At 33.8% G+C, this 15212-nt stretch overlaps 1 protein-coding gene across 1 annotated transcript in view; it reads right to left on the bottom strand.

Annotated features, from left to right (window-relative positions):
* LOC100743508 (elongation of very long chain fatty acids protein AAEL008004) overlaps positions 1-15212 on the bottom strand; it is a 38801-nt gene that overhangs the window by 3809 nt on the left and 19780 nt on the right. Inside the window, exons 3-5 of the mRNA XM_012387809.3 lie at positions 11955-12145; positions 1379-1516; positions 64-306 (exon numbers count right to left, since the gene is read on the bottom strand). Coding sequence (XP_012243232.1) covers positions 64-306; positions 1379-1516; positions 11955-12145 — 572 coding nt within the window. The remainder of the gene's footprint in view (positions 1-63; positions 307-1378; positions 1517-11954; positions 12146-15212) is intronic.

Below are 15212 nucleotides of genomic sequence, written 5' to 3'. Positions count from 1 at the left end.
CTTGTGTTAAACTAGAATACATAGAATTAGAAAATTCAGATCATTATCGATTAATGGATTTACCATTTGGAAGGTAGTCAGGTACTTTTTCCACCAAATGTACTTTTGATATTCAGGCCCCATTGCAGCCACCATATAATAGAAGTACATTACAATGTGAACAAAAGTGTTCAAGAGAGCGAAGAAAGTGCTATGGCCACCTGGTGCGAACTTTAAACCCATCCAAACCGAGAATGGCATTATTCCATGATGGATTACATGAAGCGTTGACACGTGTTGGTTCTTCTTCCTTAGAATGAAAAAGAGCTGAAAGAAAATGACATCATTAATATTTTTTTAATTTATATACGTTAAAGCAATCATATTTTTCATTGAATTTCAAAAGTGAAGGAGGAGAAGCGGCCGTTTAGAATTTATACGTCTCGACTTCTCAAGAAGGTCAAGTTGCCTCACAGTGTAAATTATAAAATAATCTTTTTCCAGCTTGACAACTTATACTTGAGCGGCACTCTTCTCAAACGGAGACAAACGTTACTCGGCTTCGTATTACCGGTTTCTATGAAAAAAATATAAGCTTGCGGTTAGCTGTATGTAAGATCAATTTTTCTCTGCTTCCAGCCATGAACCAAATTTTAGAAGACTTGCGTAATCTTCGTGCAATCTCAATCTAGCAAGCCACAGATAAGAAATCCAGTTTACATTTGAATTCTATTGTGGAGATCTACAGAAATTACTTCCTTCTTCTTTTTTTCATTTCAAAAATGTTAAATTAATAAAAATATAAAAATTTTATTTTGCACTTTACGTACATATTAAGAGGTCGGCAGTTCTAGTATTAAAGTAGCTGCTCAATGATCCGGAATGCTCTATTATTCTAACGTTTAAAGTATTAATTGTCACAACGTTTCATTGTCGTACGAGAGCAGCATATGTTTCCGTTCAATGAACAACAGTAATACTGCCTTCCTTAGATAAAATCCCCTATCTACTAGTTTTTTCATTTTTTAAGATATGCTGAAATATTCTAAGTTTCCTATTTTTTTCAAAGTTATATTATAGAGGCTCTTATGGTAGGCAAGTTTTATAAAAAAATCAGTAATATAACCAATGTTGTAATAATTAGTATTTTTCAAATATTCAAGATATACTTATGTAATCTTGAAATCAAATAAATTAAATAAATCAAATAATAAGCATACTATTTTTCTAATATAGGATTAATTGATAGAGCCGTGAATTTAGAAATTAACCTCATATAGAAATGTTCAAATGATAGATAGGATATTTTATTTAAGGAGGACAAAATAGTGACTAACTCGATAATCGATTAAAACAACGGCAACGATCACGTACAAATGGATGTCGTTTAGATACTTACGGTATCGAAGAACTCGGTGAATTTGCTAATGTAATACCACCAACATGTATTCGCCATTCGGAGAGCCAAGGGGCTGTTGGAGTAGTCGACCGGTTGGCATCGGAAACTGTATCCTTTCGCCCAACCACTCATCAAGTACTGAAACCAGGAAACACCGCAAAGTGAGAACAATAAAAGGGGTGCATTCACCGAGAGACGACTATACACGGCTATGACTACAACAATCAGCATATAGATTGCGATCGCTCGCTTTCCACCGAGAAACTTAGTCTCCCGCTCTCTTTGTTCGATCAAGAAGCTAGGAAAAGCCAGGGAAACAGCCGAAGTGGGAGAAACAAAAGAGTCCTCAGCTCTGTTTTTTTCGCAAGATGACTTCGCCACTGTTTTAAATTTTAAAAGCCCGCACTCCTTTAAGAATCACGAACAATGCGACTGCAGTTTGTTTCCTGTAGCCTTTCGGCTGCATTTTCGCAATTCCTTCCGAAAAATCAGGCTACGCGTGGTTTCCCGCTTAAAACACTACCTAAATCATCAATTCGCAAGCGCAAACTGGATCCCCATTAACGATTATCCCTTTTCTTACTGAAGTGTTTATGTTCTTCGTCAATATTTCCGGAATGGACAACGTACACTGACTCACGAGGGTATTTGAACATTAAATTAGGTCGTTTATGCTCAAGACTAATCTTTTACTCTTTGTTCCAGGCTTTCAAAGAATCTAGAAAATTCTGGGATATTTACACTTAAGTAGCGTGGCGCGATCAGATCGCTGATAATAGCACCAGGCTGCGGATATTGATAGAGATAAACATTTTTGTGGAAAAATGGAACCTAAGTAAAAATTTTGTTCATCTGCTAAATATTACATCGAACTTTAGGTATTTTATAAATGTTTGAATCTTTGAAGTTCGCATAAGTATGTATTATACATAAAATACATAGAATTTGGCTAACAAGTGAATAATTTGTATTGTAAGGACATCAAAGGTTAGCGATAAATGTAACTTTGCTTTGATGCAAAAGAATGAAGAATGTGGTAGAAGATATTACGTCTGTAACGATTTGACGTATACCAAACCAATTACAGATTTATTTAAATCTTCGCTTCGTTGAGGTTTCGTTGTATCTTCTTTAAATTAAATGTTTAAAACTTTGCTCAAACAAAAATGCAAATTTAGAAGAGTGAAATTTGAATGTGAAATATCGCAGTTTTGCTTGCAAAGTGGTATGTTACCGGAAATGATTCCCAATATGCGGAAACTTTATGTGCTCGAAATTGATCTGAGGAACGTGTAACGAAAGAGAAATCTTGCGAGGCCGCGATAATTGGTTAAGTGGCGATGATTTTGCTCAAACCGAGCATAAAATAGCGTTACGAAACAATCTTGTCCACGAAGGACTTTTCGTGCGCCAAATTCGAAACGTGCAAATTAACAGAAACACGATCGACGTTACGATCGCCTTTTTAATTTACATTACTGGGGAATCCTACCTGATCCTACCTGACTATCGATATTGACAGCGTTTGAAGCAAATAATACTCAATAGTATATATCCAAAATAGTATATATCTAAAATTGATATTTCTCGATCGACTGGCAATGAGCCGTTTAATGCCTCTAACTGAGAGGGTAAAACACTTGTCGTTGTAAGACACATAAATACTGTAGAATGGAATGCAATTTCACATCGATAAATATAATATTACAATACGATTCCCTGGAGAAAAGAACGTGGCCGTATTACTGTGACTATGTGAAGGTTGCATTCAATGTATATACGCATATAATAAAGTTACCTCATATAGTTCGAGAACCAAACAAACGGTGACTTACAAAATCGCTAATATGTACTTGAAAAATTCCATGCATTTGCGATCGCAATAGTTCGTTATTGAAATATTTCAAGTTTGCTTTTCTTCTTTATGAAGAATCCATCAAATCTTAATTTCAAGATACTTTCTTTAGCCACGAACAGTTCAAGATTTAAATTACATATCTAGATAGAAGATGAAGCATTTCCAGTAATGTAGAATATTTTTGTTATTTGTAAAACAATGTTGGTAGTCACTTAAGAAACGTGTATACACATTTTTAGGGAATAGCGCATTATAATATTGTTCTAATGGAAACACCGTTTAAATTAATTAGCATGTTTTTGTAGGTCATTAAGGCTGATGAAAGGAGCGTTTTGCGGATAAACGAAGGAAATAATGTTGCGTGTAATGTAATCTATTTTAAACTGGACATAGAAAAGCACGCTATTCGTAACCTTCTTTCAATATTTCTTCTTCTTTCAACGTGGTAGGTTTATTTTCCGCTGAAAAAATTAAGTTAATTAATGTAACACAAAAAGGAAAGAAAAAAAAGATGACGAAGCATATAGAAATAGTCCAGAGATCTCAAGATTTCAAGAATACAAACATAAAATATTCTTAAACGCTCGCGAATGCAAACAGGATTTGTCGAAGCATAATTATTCTGTTATCTGTAGGAGGCGACCGAGCTTTCCTTAGGTTCATCATGCTCTCCAACAAATTTCGTTGACTTTGGTTATTGCGTGACGCACGACATCCGATTCGTGTAACTTGATTGGTATCATCGACGCTAGGACACGGAATTCCATTAAACTTGACCGTATTAAACAGGGTTAGGAAAGCTCGGGTGTAGTTTGAAGCGTAGGTCGTTCGGTAACGAGAACACAACGCACGTATGGCTGTGGGAATTGTGTGTCAAGGCCGCGGTAGTGTCGTGTTAAACACCATACGCATGCCAGGATAATTTTTCATCGCCGTACATATATAGGTCCACCTTGATTTGAATTTCGTGAACCACGGTCACAAGTTCGGCTTTATTTCTTCATTGCTTTTTCCCGCGAAACGACGAGTAAAGGTGACTTCTAGCCATCTATCGCGTTCATTGTTCCGTGCACGTCTCCAGGAAGCTAGAACGAGATTCTCGAGGCTTTTCGGGCGTAAAACCGTGCCCCTTTCAGTAAAATGTTTCACCGGCATTGCAGTTTGCAGTAACTCAGAAGTCTAAGGACACACCGATATCGTGTGTAGCGTTCGGTGTGATGTAACGTAGTAGTAAGGTTTCCGTGGAACTCTAGTTACGCCAACTGCAATACGAAACGTTGGAACAATCTATGCCCGAAAAGATACTGTTTGTACAGGAAGTGTTGGACAGTATCGACGATACTTACGAGCATGTCTGAAACTGGGATTCAAACGACAATTACACAGTTACTACTTCTTGCCTTTCAAAATAATATCCTGACGCACATGAAAACAGAGGTCGTGTCTATCCAGATCAACGTAACGAATTTCGCACCTGCTCTCGCGGGATACGTGTCGCGCGGAATCGTGTCATCGTGTCACGAAAATTACGTTTCTGCTCATTACGATACTCTACAGCGATGCTCTCCTCATTCCAATGGCAAAACCAAACGGTCGGCTTAGACCTTCACGGCGTACTAGTAGCTGCTCCCCGATGACGACGACGGCGACCACCACCACCACGGCCATCACAACGAAAGTACTTTCGACACTCGCTCAGCGTGACTAATGCGCTTCCTAAATCGATTCTTTGGAAAAAGGTCCGCCAAAAAGAAGGCTTTTTGCGGAAAGGGCGGGACTCTTTGCAAGATAAGCGGCCAATGATAAATATTTCTTAGTAAAGGATCGATTCATAGATTCTTCATCGCATTCGTCAGTTCGCGAGGATATTTAACATGTTAGCCGGATTATCTATTGAGAATACATATATTGTCGACATGAAAAGTTAATAAATACGTATTAATTTCAATTTTTGGATTTTTTGAAATATGATTATCATAGCATGTATCTTCAGTAGAAATGACTTCATGCATTAAGAGATAGAAGTATTAGATAAATTTTAATAAAGAGATAAAGAACTTGAATGAGTCGGTTCATCTTTCCCCGATAATTCGAAGTTGAAAAACTTGAAACGTCTGTTACACACGCGTGTAATATGTTTGTGTATATGTATATGTATATATGTTGCAATTTATACAGTATGGAGTCAATAGATCATCTCGAATCACGTTTTTGTGTCACAAGATGCATTTACGAATGGGACTTGTAGTAACAGGCTGCTCTTACATCGTAAGTTCGCAGGCTTTAACGTTCGGATGATTGATCTCGAGTTACTTTCAATGCCATTCTATTATTTTACGCGCGACGTATTGGCAATGGTAAATGTGCAATTCTTTTAATTAAGCCTTTCTGTGGCAAGGTTATCGAAATGAACGTCACTTGACTCGTGAGTCATTGGGCCGATAACTCGGCCGATTTGTTGTACAGTGAGACTTACTTATAAGCTGATAAGGAAAATTAAAACCTCCTTGTTCTATAAACATTAGTTTTTCTCTCGATATACGGTGGGGATAGGAAGTATTCGTACATTCTTTAAAACAGAATAACCTTTGTAAAATTTGGCCAAACAACGACATTTTTTGGGAGTTATTATATCTAAGAGAATTAGTTTACTAGATGACGTGTGAAAAAAAAAAAAAATGTAGAAAAGTTGCAACTGGGCGGAATTGCGAAAAAGAGAGTAATGTACATATGTTGTTTAAATTCTCATTGCAGGTCCAGATAGAGACCATAAAGTTGCAACTTTTTCAAGATCTTCTTTCGTGTCATCTAGTAAATGTTTGTCAATTTTAAAAGAATTATTCCGTTTTAATGAGTGTACTAATATTTTCTGCATCCGCTGTATGCCATATGATAAGAATCGACAATATCTACGTAAAATTTGCCGCGTTAACCCCTTAATCTACAACTAGGGGCATAGCCCGTAGTAGATGATCGGACCAAACGTAAATTGGCCAAAAATTCTTGAACGTAAATCGTAGGTTAAGGGGTTAAAATGAAATTATGTTAGAACGCAGTTATGTTAAAAGAGATTAAAATCCGTAGTATTTCCTATTTCAGAGGCAGGCAACCGCCCGCATGGTGCACAACGATTAGGAATTATGTAACTAAATTCTTAATTTCTTAACGCGTTGCGTATTATATTTAAACGCATGAGATTTATTGATAAATCTAATCGCGACACTTTATATTTTTGAAACTAAAGTCCTAATTCTGATCTATTACTTAATATATTATCAAGTCGATCAAAGCATTATGATTCAGTGTTTCTTAGAATAATCGAGTGGATACACTTTCCTTATCTACCCGGAAGATTTTCATCGTTGCCATTTTAAATGATTGATGATGATTAATTACTATGTAGCGTAGATACTAAAAGATTGTTCTTAATGTTGTTTCATACTTTTCAGATACTAATAAACACTCATTAAGTATGCCATGAAGGCTTTCTTCCAACAGTTGTTAGAGACGAATATCAAGATACGTATCAATGAAGTATACAAGGTGTTTAACTACATGTGTAAAAAGATCTAAGGGGTGATTCTTGAAGTTAAAACAGGATGAAACTCAAGGGTGAAAAAATTGTGTTTTCGGCTTTGTTTTTTAGTCACTGACAATTAAAAATTAGCCGAAGTATCCCTGTACATGAGCAAACTTGCTTACACGGACGAAAGTGGGTCAGCCTAAGAAGCGAGCTGCACAGAGATCCTCAAATCGAACGATAGCACGAAGGAGACAGCAGCTTCCTTCGTACAAGTCGTAGAGAAGAAAATTATGACATTCGAAAACGTAAACTATCTTGCGCGATGTCTTGTAAGAAAAATCGTAGATTAAACATTATATCTGCCTTCTCATTAAAATCCAGCATATCGAAAACCGCCTTATGGAATTTTCGAATTGGCAGGATTAATGTTTCCTCTAATCTTTTGCTTCTATAAATAATTACTAAATAATAGCACATATAAACAACGTTTATACAAATTTTATATACGCACACCGATTGCCCCGTCCGCGGATATTCACAGAAGAATGGTAACGAAAATAGCAATCGTTTTATATTACAGTACATGTTCAGTACAATCTGTTTTCTTTCAAACGAAATAGACAATAAGCACGATATATACAACATGATTTGAGCATCTCTATGCACCCCGCTGTTTAGGCTGTCCTAATTTCGTTCGTATAAGGAGGTTTACTCGCGCACAGGAATATTTCGGTTAATTTTTAATTGATAATAACTAAAAAGCACAACTGAAAACGCAATATTTTTATACTTGATTTTCATCTTATTTTGGCTTCATCGAGATTTTCTTGCGACAAATATTCAAAATGTATTTCAGAATACGTATCGATGAGTTTTGTTGAAACGAGGCTCGAATACGTAAAAAGAATTGATGCGGAAGTTCATGTTATTTCGTGGAAAGATAAGAAACAGCGAGCATAGAGCAAATAAAAAAAAACTCTGGAGAAGAGAGAAAGCAATCGAAGTAAAAGACTATTTAAGAAATTCGATCGTTGATCTTGATCTTGTCAATTCTTTGATTATCAGAATGTTTTTAATCACAATCGGTACGTAATCGACTAACCGAATAATAATTGGATCAACGAAGAACTCGTAGAAAGTAACGCAACGTATGCCTACGTGAGTACGATTCTCACGAGATAACTGTATCGAAGCGTGCATGCGACATACTAAGCACAAACCAAATACGATCTGTATTTCATTAAATACGTACGCGCATTCCTGACCCTCATCAGACACAGGAGCACGTGGATGCGTGGAGACGGTTTCTATTTTCACAAAATAGGAAATCGATTCAAATCGATTCCATGGAATCTTACGTTCCTTCCACTTTGAACCAATCAATTAAACGCGAGCCGTTACCGTGACCCAAAGAAAAGTATTATCGATCCATCCGATGTGACCACAAGTAAACCGAAAATTCGATATTACACATTCTGAGATTGCGGGCATTATCTCATTATTCTCATTATTATTAATAGGACCTATTTGTTCAAATACACCCATATATCGTGAGATTTGAAACATGGTGCATTAGGGACGGGGACATTTTTTCTGAATTAGGAGTGTAATGATTTTAAAGAAATTTGATGTATGGTGATAGTTTTAATATGTGGAATAAACATATCTCTAATTTTAATCGTAAATGGCTAAACAATTATGGGAAAAAGGCATTTAGATTTCGGGAAAATTGTGTATTGCTGTGCAGTTCTTGTTGGTTGATGGGTTTCAATATCTGAATACGTAGTAATATGCGATTTTTTCAAATTTCAAATGCATATTTCTTGTAATTGGTTAGCATATATATAGCATATATATAATATATATATAGCATGCGAATAATAATTGGATCAACGAAGAACTCGTAGAAAGTAACGCAACGTATGCCTACGTGAGTACGATTCTCACGAGATAACTGTATCGAAGCGTGCATGCGACATACTAAGCACAAACCAAATACGATCTGTATTTCATTAAATACGTACGCGCATTCCTGACCCTCATCAGACACAGGAGCACGTGGATGCGTGGAGACGGTTTCTATTTTCACAAAATAGGAAATCGATTCAAATCGATTCCATGGAATCTTACGTTCCTTCCACTTTGAACCAATCAATTAAACGCGAGCCGTTACCGTGACCCAAAGAAAAGTATTATCGATCCATCCGATGTGACCACAAGTAAACCGAAAATTCGATATTACACATTCTGAGATTGCGGGCATTATCTCATTATTCTCATTATTATTAATAGGACCTATTTGTTCAAATACACCCATATATCGTGAGATTTGAAACATGGTGCATTAGGGACGGGGACATTTTTTCTGAATTAGGAGTGTAATGATTTTAAAGAAATTTGATGTATGGTGATAGTTTTAATATGTGGAATAAACATATCTCTAATTTTAATCGTAAATGGCTAAACAATTATGGGAAAAAGGCATTTAGATTTCGGGAAAATTGTGTATTGCTGTGCAGTTCTTGTTGGTTGATGGGTTTCAATATCTGAATACGTAGTAATATGCGATTTTTTCAAATTTCAAATGCATATTTCTTGTAATTGGTTAGCATATATATAGCATATATATAATATATATATAGCATGTATATAATATAATATAATATAATATAATATAATATAATATAATATAATATAATATAATATAATATAATATAATATAATATAATATAATATAATATAATATAATATAATATAATATAATATAATATAATATAATATAATATAATATAATATAATATAATATAATATAATATAATATAATATAATATAATATAATATAATATAATATAATATAATATAATATAATATAATATAATATAATATAATATAATATAATATAATATAATATAATATAATATAATATAATATAATATAATATAATATAATATAATATAATATAATATAATATAATATAATATAATATAATATAATATAATATAATATAATATAATATAATATAATATAATATAATATAATATAATATAATATAATATAATATAATATAATATAATATAATATAATATAATATAATATAATATAATATAATATAATATAATATAATATAATATAATATAATATAATATAATATAATATAATATAATATAATATAATATAATATAATATAATATAATATAATATAATATAATATAATATAATATAATATAATATAATATAATATAATATAATATAATATAATATAATATAATATAATATAACATAATATAATATAATATATTATATTATAAGAACCTTGTGCGAAACAATCGTAGGAAGCTCATCGGTTTACTAGCACTAAAGTGAAAGTTATTTTATACAGTTATTTTATATAAAAACTCATTTCTTGAAGTTAAAATTAATCTTTTATAAATCGTATTCCAACATTACGCGACTACTTTCCCCCTTTAACACGCTTGTTCTGTCGCATAAAGGGATCGTTTAACTTATAGCGGTGAACAAAAAAAGTTTAAAAATGGTACGTTGTGATCAACTCTTATACTAAACATCCTTTACCGTGTTAGTTACAGTCATCTATTCTGGGGCACATATATTATATTTATTCCCCTTGCCTTGACGAATATTTCTCTTACGTGAAATTATAGTATTTCTTCGTACCTTTTGTCTTATAAACTCCTCTTTGTCCGTATAAACAATTCAGCTACTTGGAAGTCATTCAGAATGTGGTCATTTAAAAAACATTATTTCTTAAAATTCTAGAACCTTGGAATTTCTTTATTTATCCTTTTTTTCCTTTGCGATGAATAAATTTATGAAAATCGATTGTTAATCGCCTACCTTAACAATAAAATCATAAAACTTGCAAAGAGTGGAGTTGACCATTTTGGTTTTCGAAATGTTGAATTAAAAATCCAACACTACTAACAATATGAGTTAAGTAAGATTTAAAGAAACGTAATTGGGTTTATAGGCGAAATAACAAGGCGTTTCTTTCAATTTTCTTTGGTGTATAGGAAAAATTTCATTCCTCTGGTTTTACGCGTGTACCTGGCACAGGTCAACACTGGTGAATAGGATGGAAAAACTGAGAAATGGAAATGGCGAGTCGATACGTTATTTCGCGGGTTTTTCATCGACGCGATGATTTTCATTGACTGGTCGAAGGAATGGCTTATGCAAGCCACGAAGCACCGGCGCATCGTAGCCGACAGGCAATAACTTTCACGAAGAAGGGGGTAGGGGGCATATCGTTGTCGAGACCGACCATTAATTATTCTAGGCGTGATCGATGATACGTCGGAATGGGATTACTTGAACGAGTTTGTCGGCTAAGCGAGGGACAATCGTTCGCGTTCATTTCTGTGCCAATATAGTAAGGCAGAGTTATTCGAGTCACCTAAGCTCCAACATCATAAAGTTCAATCTTGAACTTTCTACAGAATAGTCAAACTTGTACAAAATTGCGATCGTTAGTCTTTAATATAGTAACGAAAGAATGAGAAAGTACCGTGTACTTCAAGTCCACCAAAAGGACAAATCAAAAAACGAAAAAATGATTCGAATAATCGTATGGTTATTAATTATATAGTAATATACACACGTTACTGAATTACGATAATTAAAATTGAAAATGCCGACATTAATTGAACAAACATCTTTCCTTTTCACGAGTGGAAGTTATATCCTCGTAGAAATTTATAATCGGTGAGCTATCGATGTAACTGCGTGAAATATTTCACTGCTTATCGCGTTACTAATAATGTGTCAAACAGTTTTTTTCTAAATTTATATCGCTTAAAAGTTATTTATAATCAAATTTGACAAATTAGCTTGACTCTGATAACCCTATCTTATCGTGTATACATATATAACTTGGTCTTTTAATGGTCCTAAGTTTACAGAACAAGTAAAATTAGAGGAGATTCTACAATTCGAAGTAAGACGAAAATCAAGAATAACAAGACTGTTATTGAATTTTGAAATTAAACTTTCTCAAAAACGAGACATTCAATGCAATTTTGTTATTCTCGATTCTCGACTTATTTTCACGTGTATCGTAGAATAACTTGCTGTCGATTATCTATTTCTGTACGTACACTCTGTACGAAATCACGTTTCCCTGAGAAAAAGTAAATAAATATAGAGAGAAGAAAAAGTTACAAATAAGCAAGACGAACCTCGTAGAAGATCCACGTGGAGAATAGTGTTTGAACCAAGTTGTACGCTATCAGGATTCCTCGAAGTTTGAAAGGTTTTTTATTTTCCATTATCCTCGGTCCCAAAACCTTGCTGAAATAAGCGTAAGATAGGCATATCGCCATCGTTGGAAAAGGGCTGCTCATCATCACCCAATTGTTCACCCGGGGATCTAGAATCAGAATACAGCTACCGTTAGAACGAACGACAATCGCGATTACAATTGTTTACGAACGATTATTTCTCTTATCCATTATTCGATAAATACATAGTCGTTTGACGCGCGACATCGAACTTTTCGAAAGGTAAAAAATGTGTTCCCTTTCTTTTTGCTCGAGCTATCGATTCGACCGTGATTAAATAAAAATCGAACGGCTATAAACTCAAAGTTCGGCTAATTAATATCGCGCTCGATGGGAATGATTCGTGAACAATGACTCTCGGGCTTCTTGAAATTGGGAGATTGGCGCAAACGGTCTCTCTATTTAGAAAAGTACGAGTATATTAAGAACGTAGGCATATGCGACGTGCTCGACTAGAGACCAATACTCAAGCAAATGAAAGATACCACCGCGAGCAATTTCATATCAACGAGGGTTAGCGTGAGTAAGCGTGAAATCCACGTTCACTTCGTTCTTGTGGTTATCGCTAATTAAATCTCGCTCTCCTGCTTGGTTTAGTAATAATGTTAAAGCCGCGTTTAATTATCGGTTCTTCATCCAGCGATTCTTTAACGACCGACGAATAGAAAGTAAACAATCGTTACTTCTCGTTACACTCCTTTTTTCTTCTTTTTTCTCCTCCTCCCCCGGTGGTACTTTTATTTTTTCCATAACTTTATGCATCGACGTCACGGTACGATAAACCTCGTTATGATGATTTTCCTGTCATTAAGCAACAATAAAGTGGTAGGCTTCCCGGTTCGTTAACCTCTTTAACACCATGATTATATTTAAAAAAGAACAGGGTAATCCAAGTACATTACTTTAACGGCCGATTGAACTCTTTTGTATGTATCGGAGAAAATTGAAACTGTTAGCGGGTCGACGGCACGCTATTCAAACAGTAACGCGAGCCACGTTTACCGAGTGTTTGGTTTTTATAAAAGAGAAGTTAATCGAACGTTTCATATACACGCAGTGGAAAAAATTCTAATCGATATGTCGATTTAGCCAGTCTTTTCATGGGAAGAACGAGCTTGTAATTGCTAGCCCTTGATACCAATAAGGTGTACAACAGAATATCTTATAATCCCATTCTACGAGGTACCCAACCCTAACCTAACCCCAAACTAACCCCGTCCATGAGTGTTAGAGCACTTACGGAAAACTAAGTAAACCTGATAAATCATTAGGAAATTATAAAACCTAAAAACATAAAACCTTAGGCTATAAAGAACCCATATATTCGATATTATTATTTAATATTAATATAAAATGAATTTTCTTTCGTATGTATATCGGCCACATCTGCAACAATTTTGACATTTATATAATTATTTTATACATATCCACTGTAAATAATTTTATTATCTAAATTTTCGGAATAACTCATTCAATTTGCTCAAAATTCTTCAATCGAGTTTAGATTAGGATACTTTGAGGACTGATGCGTTATTGTTATATTTCTGTAACTCTTAATACTGTACAACGGTTTTGGATGAACATAAAATTTTGCTCGATAATCGTTTTGTTGATAATTTCAGTTCATAATCATGTTTTATATAAGATGCCCCAAAATTTATGAAAAGTGTGTAAGTATAAATAAAATATGTGAGATCATGTTTTTACGATTACATCGTTTTAATGTTTACTATCTACAACTCAAATTTCGACGGCAATAGTGTAATTAAGAACATGGATCACGATGGAAAACAATGACATGAAAGTATGACATAAAGGAAAGGAAAATGGGCTAATTATTTCAATATGCAGTTAGATACGTTAAAGTTTCTTGCAGCAAATACACTCTTTACACATTAATATCGTATCTTATTCATCGTTTCTCAAAACACTGAGATATTTGGAAATCTTGTCAATCTCTATGTTACTTGGGTTATTTGAAAAATGGATAAAAATATACATTACATAGCTATTTCTACGTAATGGAATTAACGATCACACGATATTAGTCAATACTAACAAACAGGTATTAATGAACTCGAAGTCGAAAAACATCTTTTTTCTGTTAATGATACGACATAGTGAATTTATCTTTTGTACCTTGGTGACAAATCATTTTTTACATTATGCTTTTATCATTTTTTACATAATCATAATTATATGTATTATCATTTGTTACATAATGCAAGAATATTATGCTCCGGGGCAATATTATGCCCCGTTTTTACATCCTATCTTATTCTTGTTTTAACAAACAAAAGAATGTTTAATGTTTTAAGGGAAACTAGCGAATACTCAAAATAAGAAATCACGTGTATCGCCAACCATCCATATTTTCTCAAACTTATAAGAAATATATGAAATAAAAAAAAACACTATTGGATTTTGAATGATCTAAAGGATGCAACAGAATTATTAAAAATGTACCACATTTTCCAGCAAGGGACTTTTTTCCTCGTCACGTGTCGCAATGATTGGCCATTGGTCGATCTCTACATCGGTCATGGAAGTATTTGACTGTTTACCACAGAAAATTTGTACGAATGTACCATGTCTTATTATACCAAGCTTCTTGAAATTTCATTAGCATGGTAACGAAACACGACAATTGCGATTATATTGGTAAACTTTGGACTCAATCTGTATACGCATATAGAATTTATTTACTGCAAACATATATTTAATAAAAAAAATTAGAATAGGACACCAATATCCATCTTAAGCGTATAATAATTGTTACAATTGTTGAAGATGATTCCTCTGAATATTGAGGCTTATTGCAATATGTGTGTATATTGATTTTGTAGGCACAACTACGTGTCAACCCCCTTTTTAAAGCCAAAAGGCAGAAAAATAAAAGTTATCTATAGGAAAATAAAGTTATCTATCTATCTAATTGCCTAGTGAAATACTTGAATGCTATCTGTCAAATGTATGCTTGAAGTAAATATACGAAACTACTACATTATATTTTCAGAGTCGTTCCAAAATGTTTCGTACAACGTACACAATAAATTTGCAAGAAGTTCCTACAAATATCTAAATATTTTCGTAAGCCATTGTAAATTAAAATTTGCAAGCCATTGCGCGATGTATATTTGACAAAGAGCCAAAGGT

The sequence above is a fragment of the Bombus impatiens genome, unplaced genomic scaffold (genome assembly GCF_000188095.3).
Source record: "Bombus impatiens unplaced genomic scaffold, BIMP_2.2 scf_0487, whole genome shotgun sequence".
Taxonomy (NCBI): Eukaryota; Metazoa; Arthropoda; class Insecta; order Hymenoptera; family Apidae; genus Bombus; species Bombus impatiens.
The sequence above is the reverse complement of the archived record's forward strand: the minus strand, read 5'-3'. Positions and strand labels throughout refer to the sequence as shown.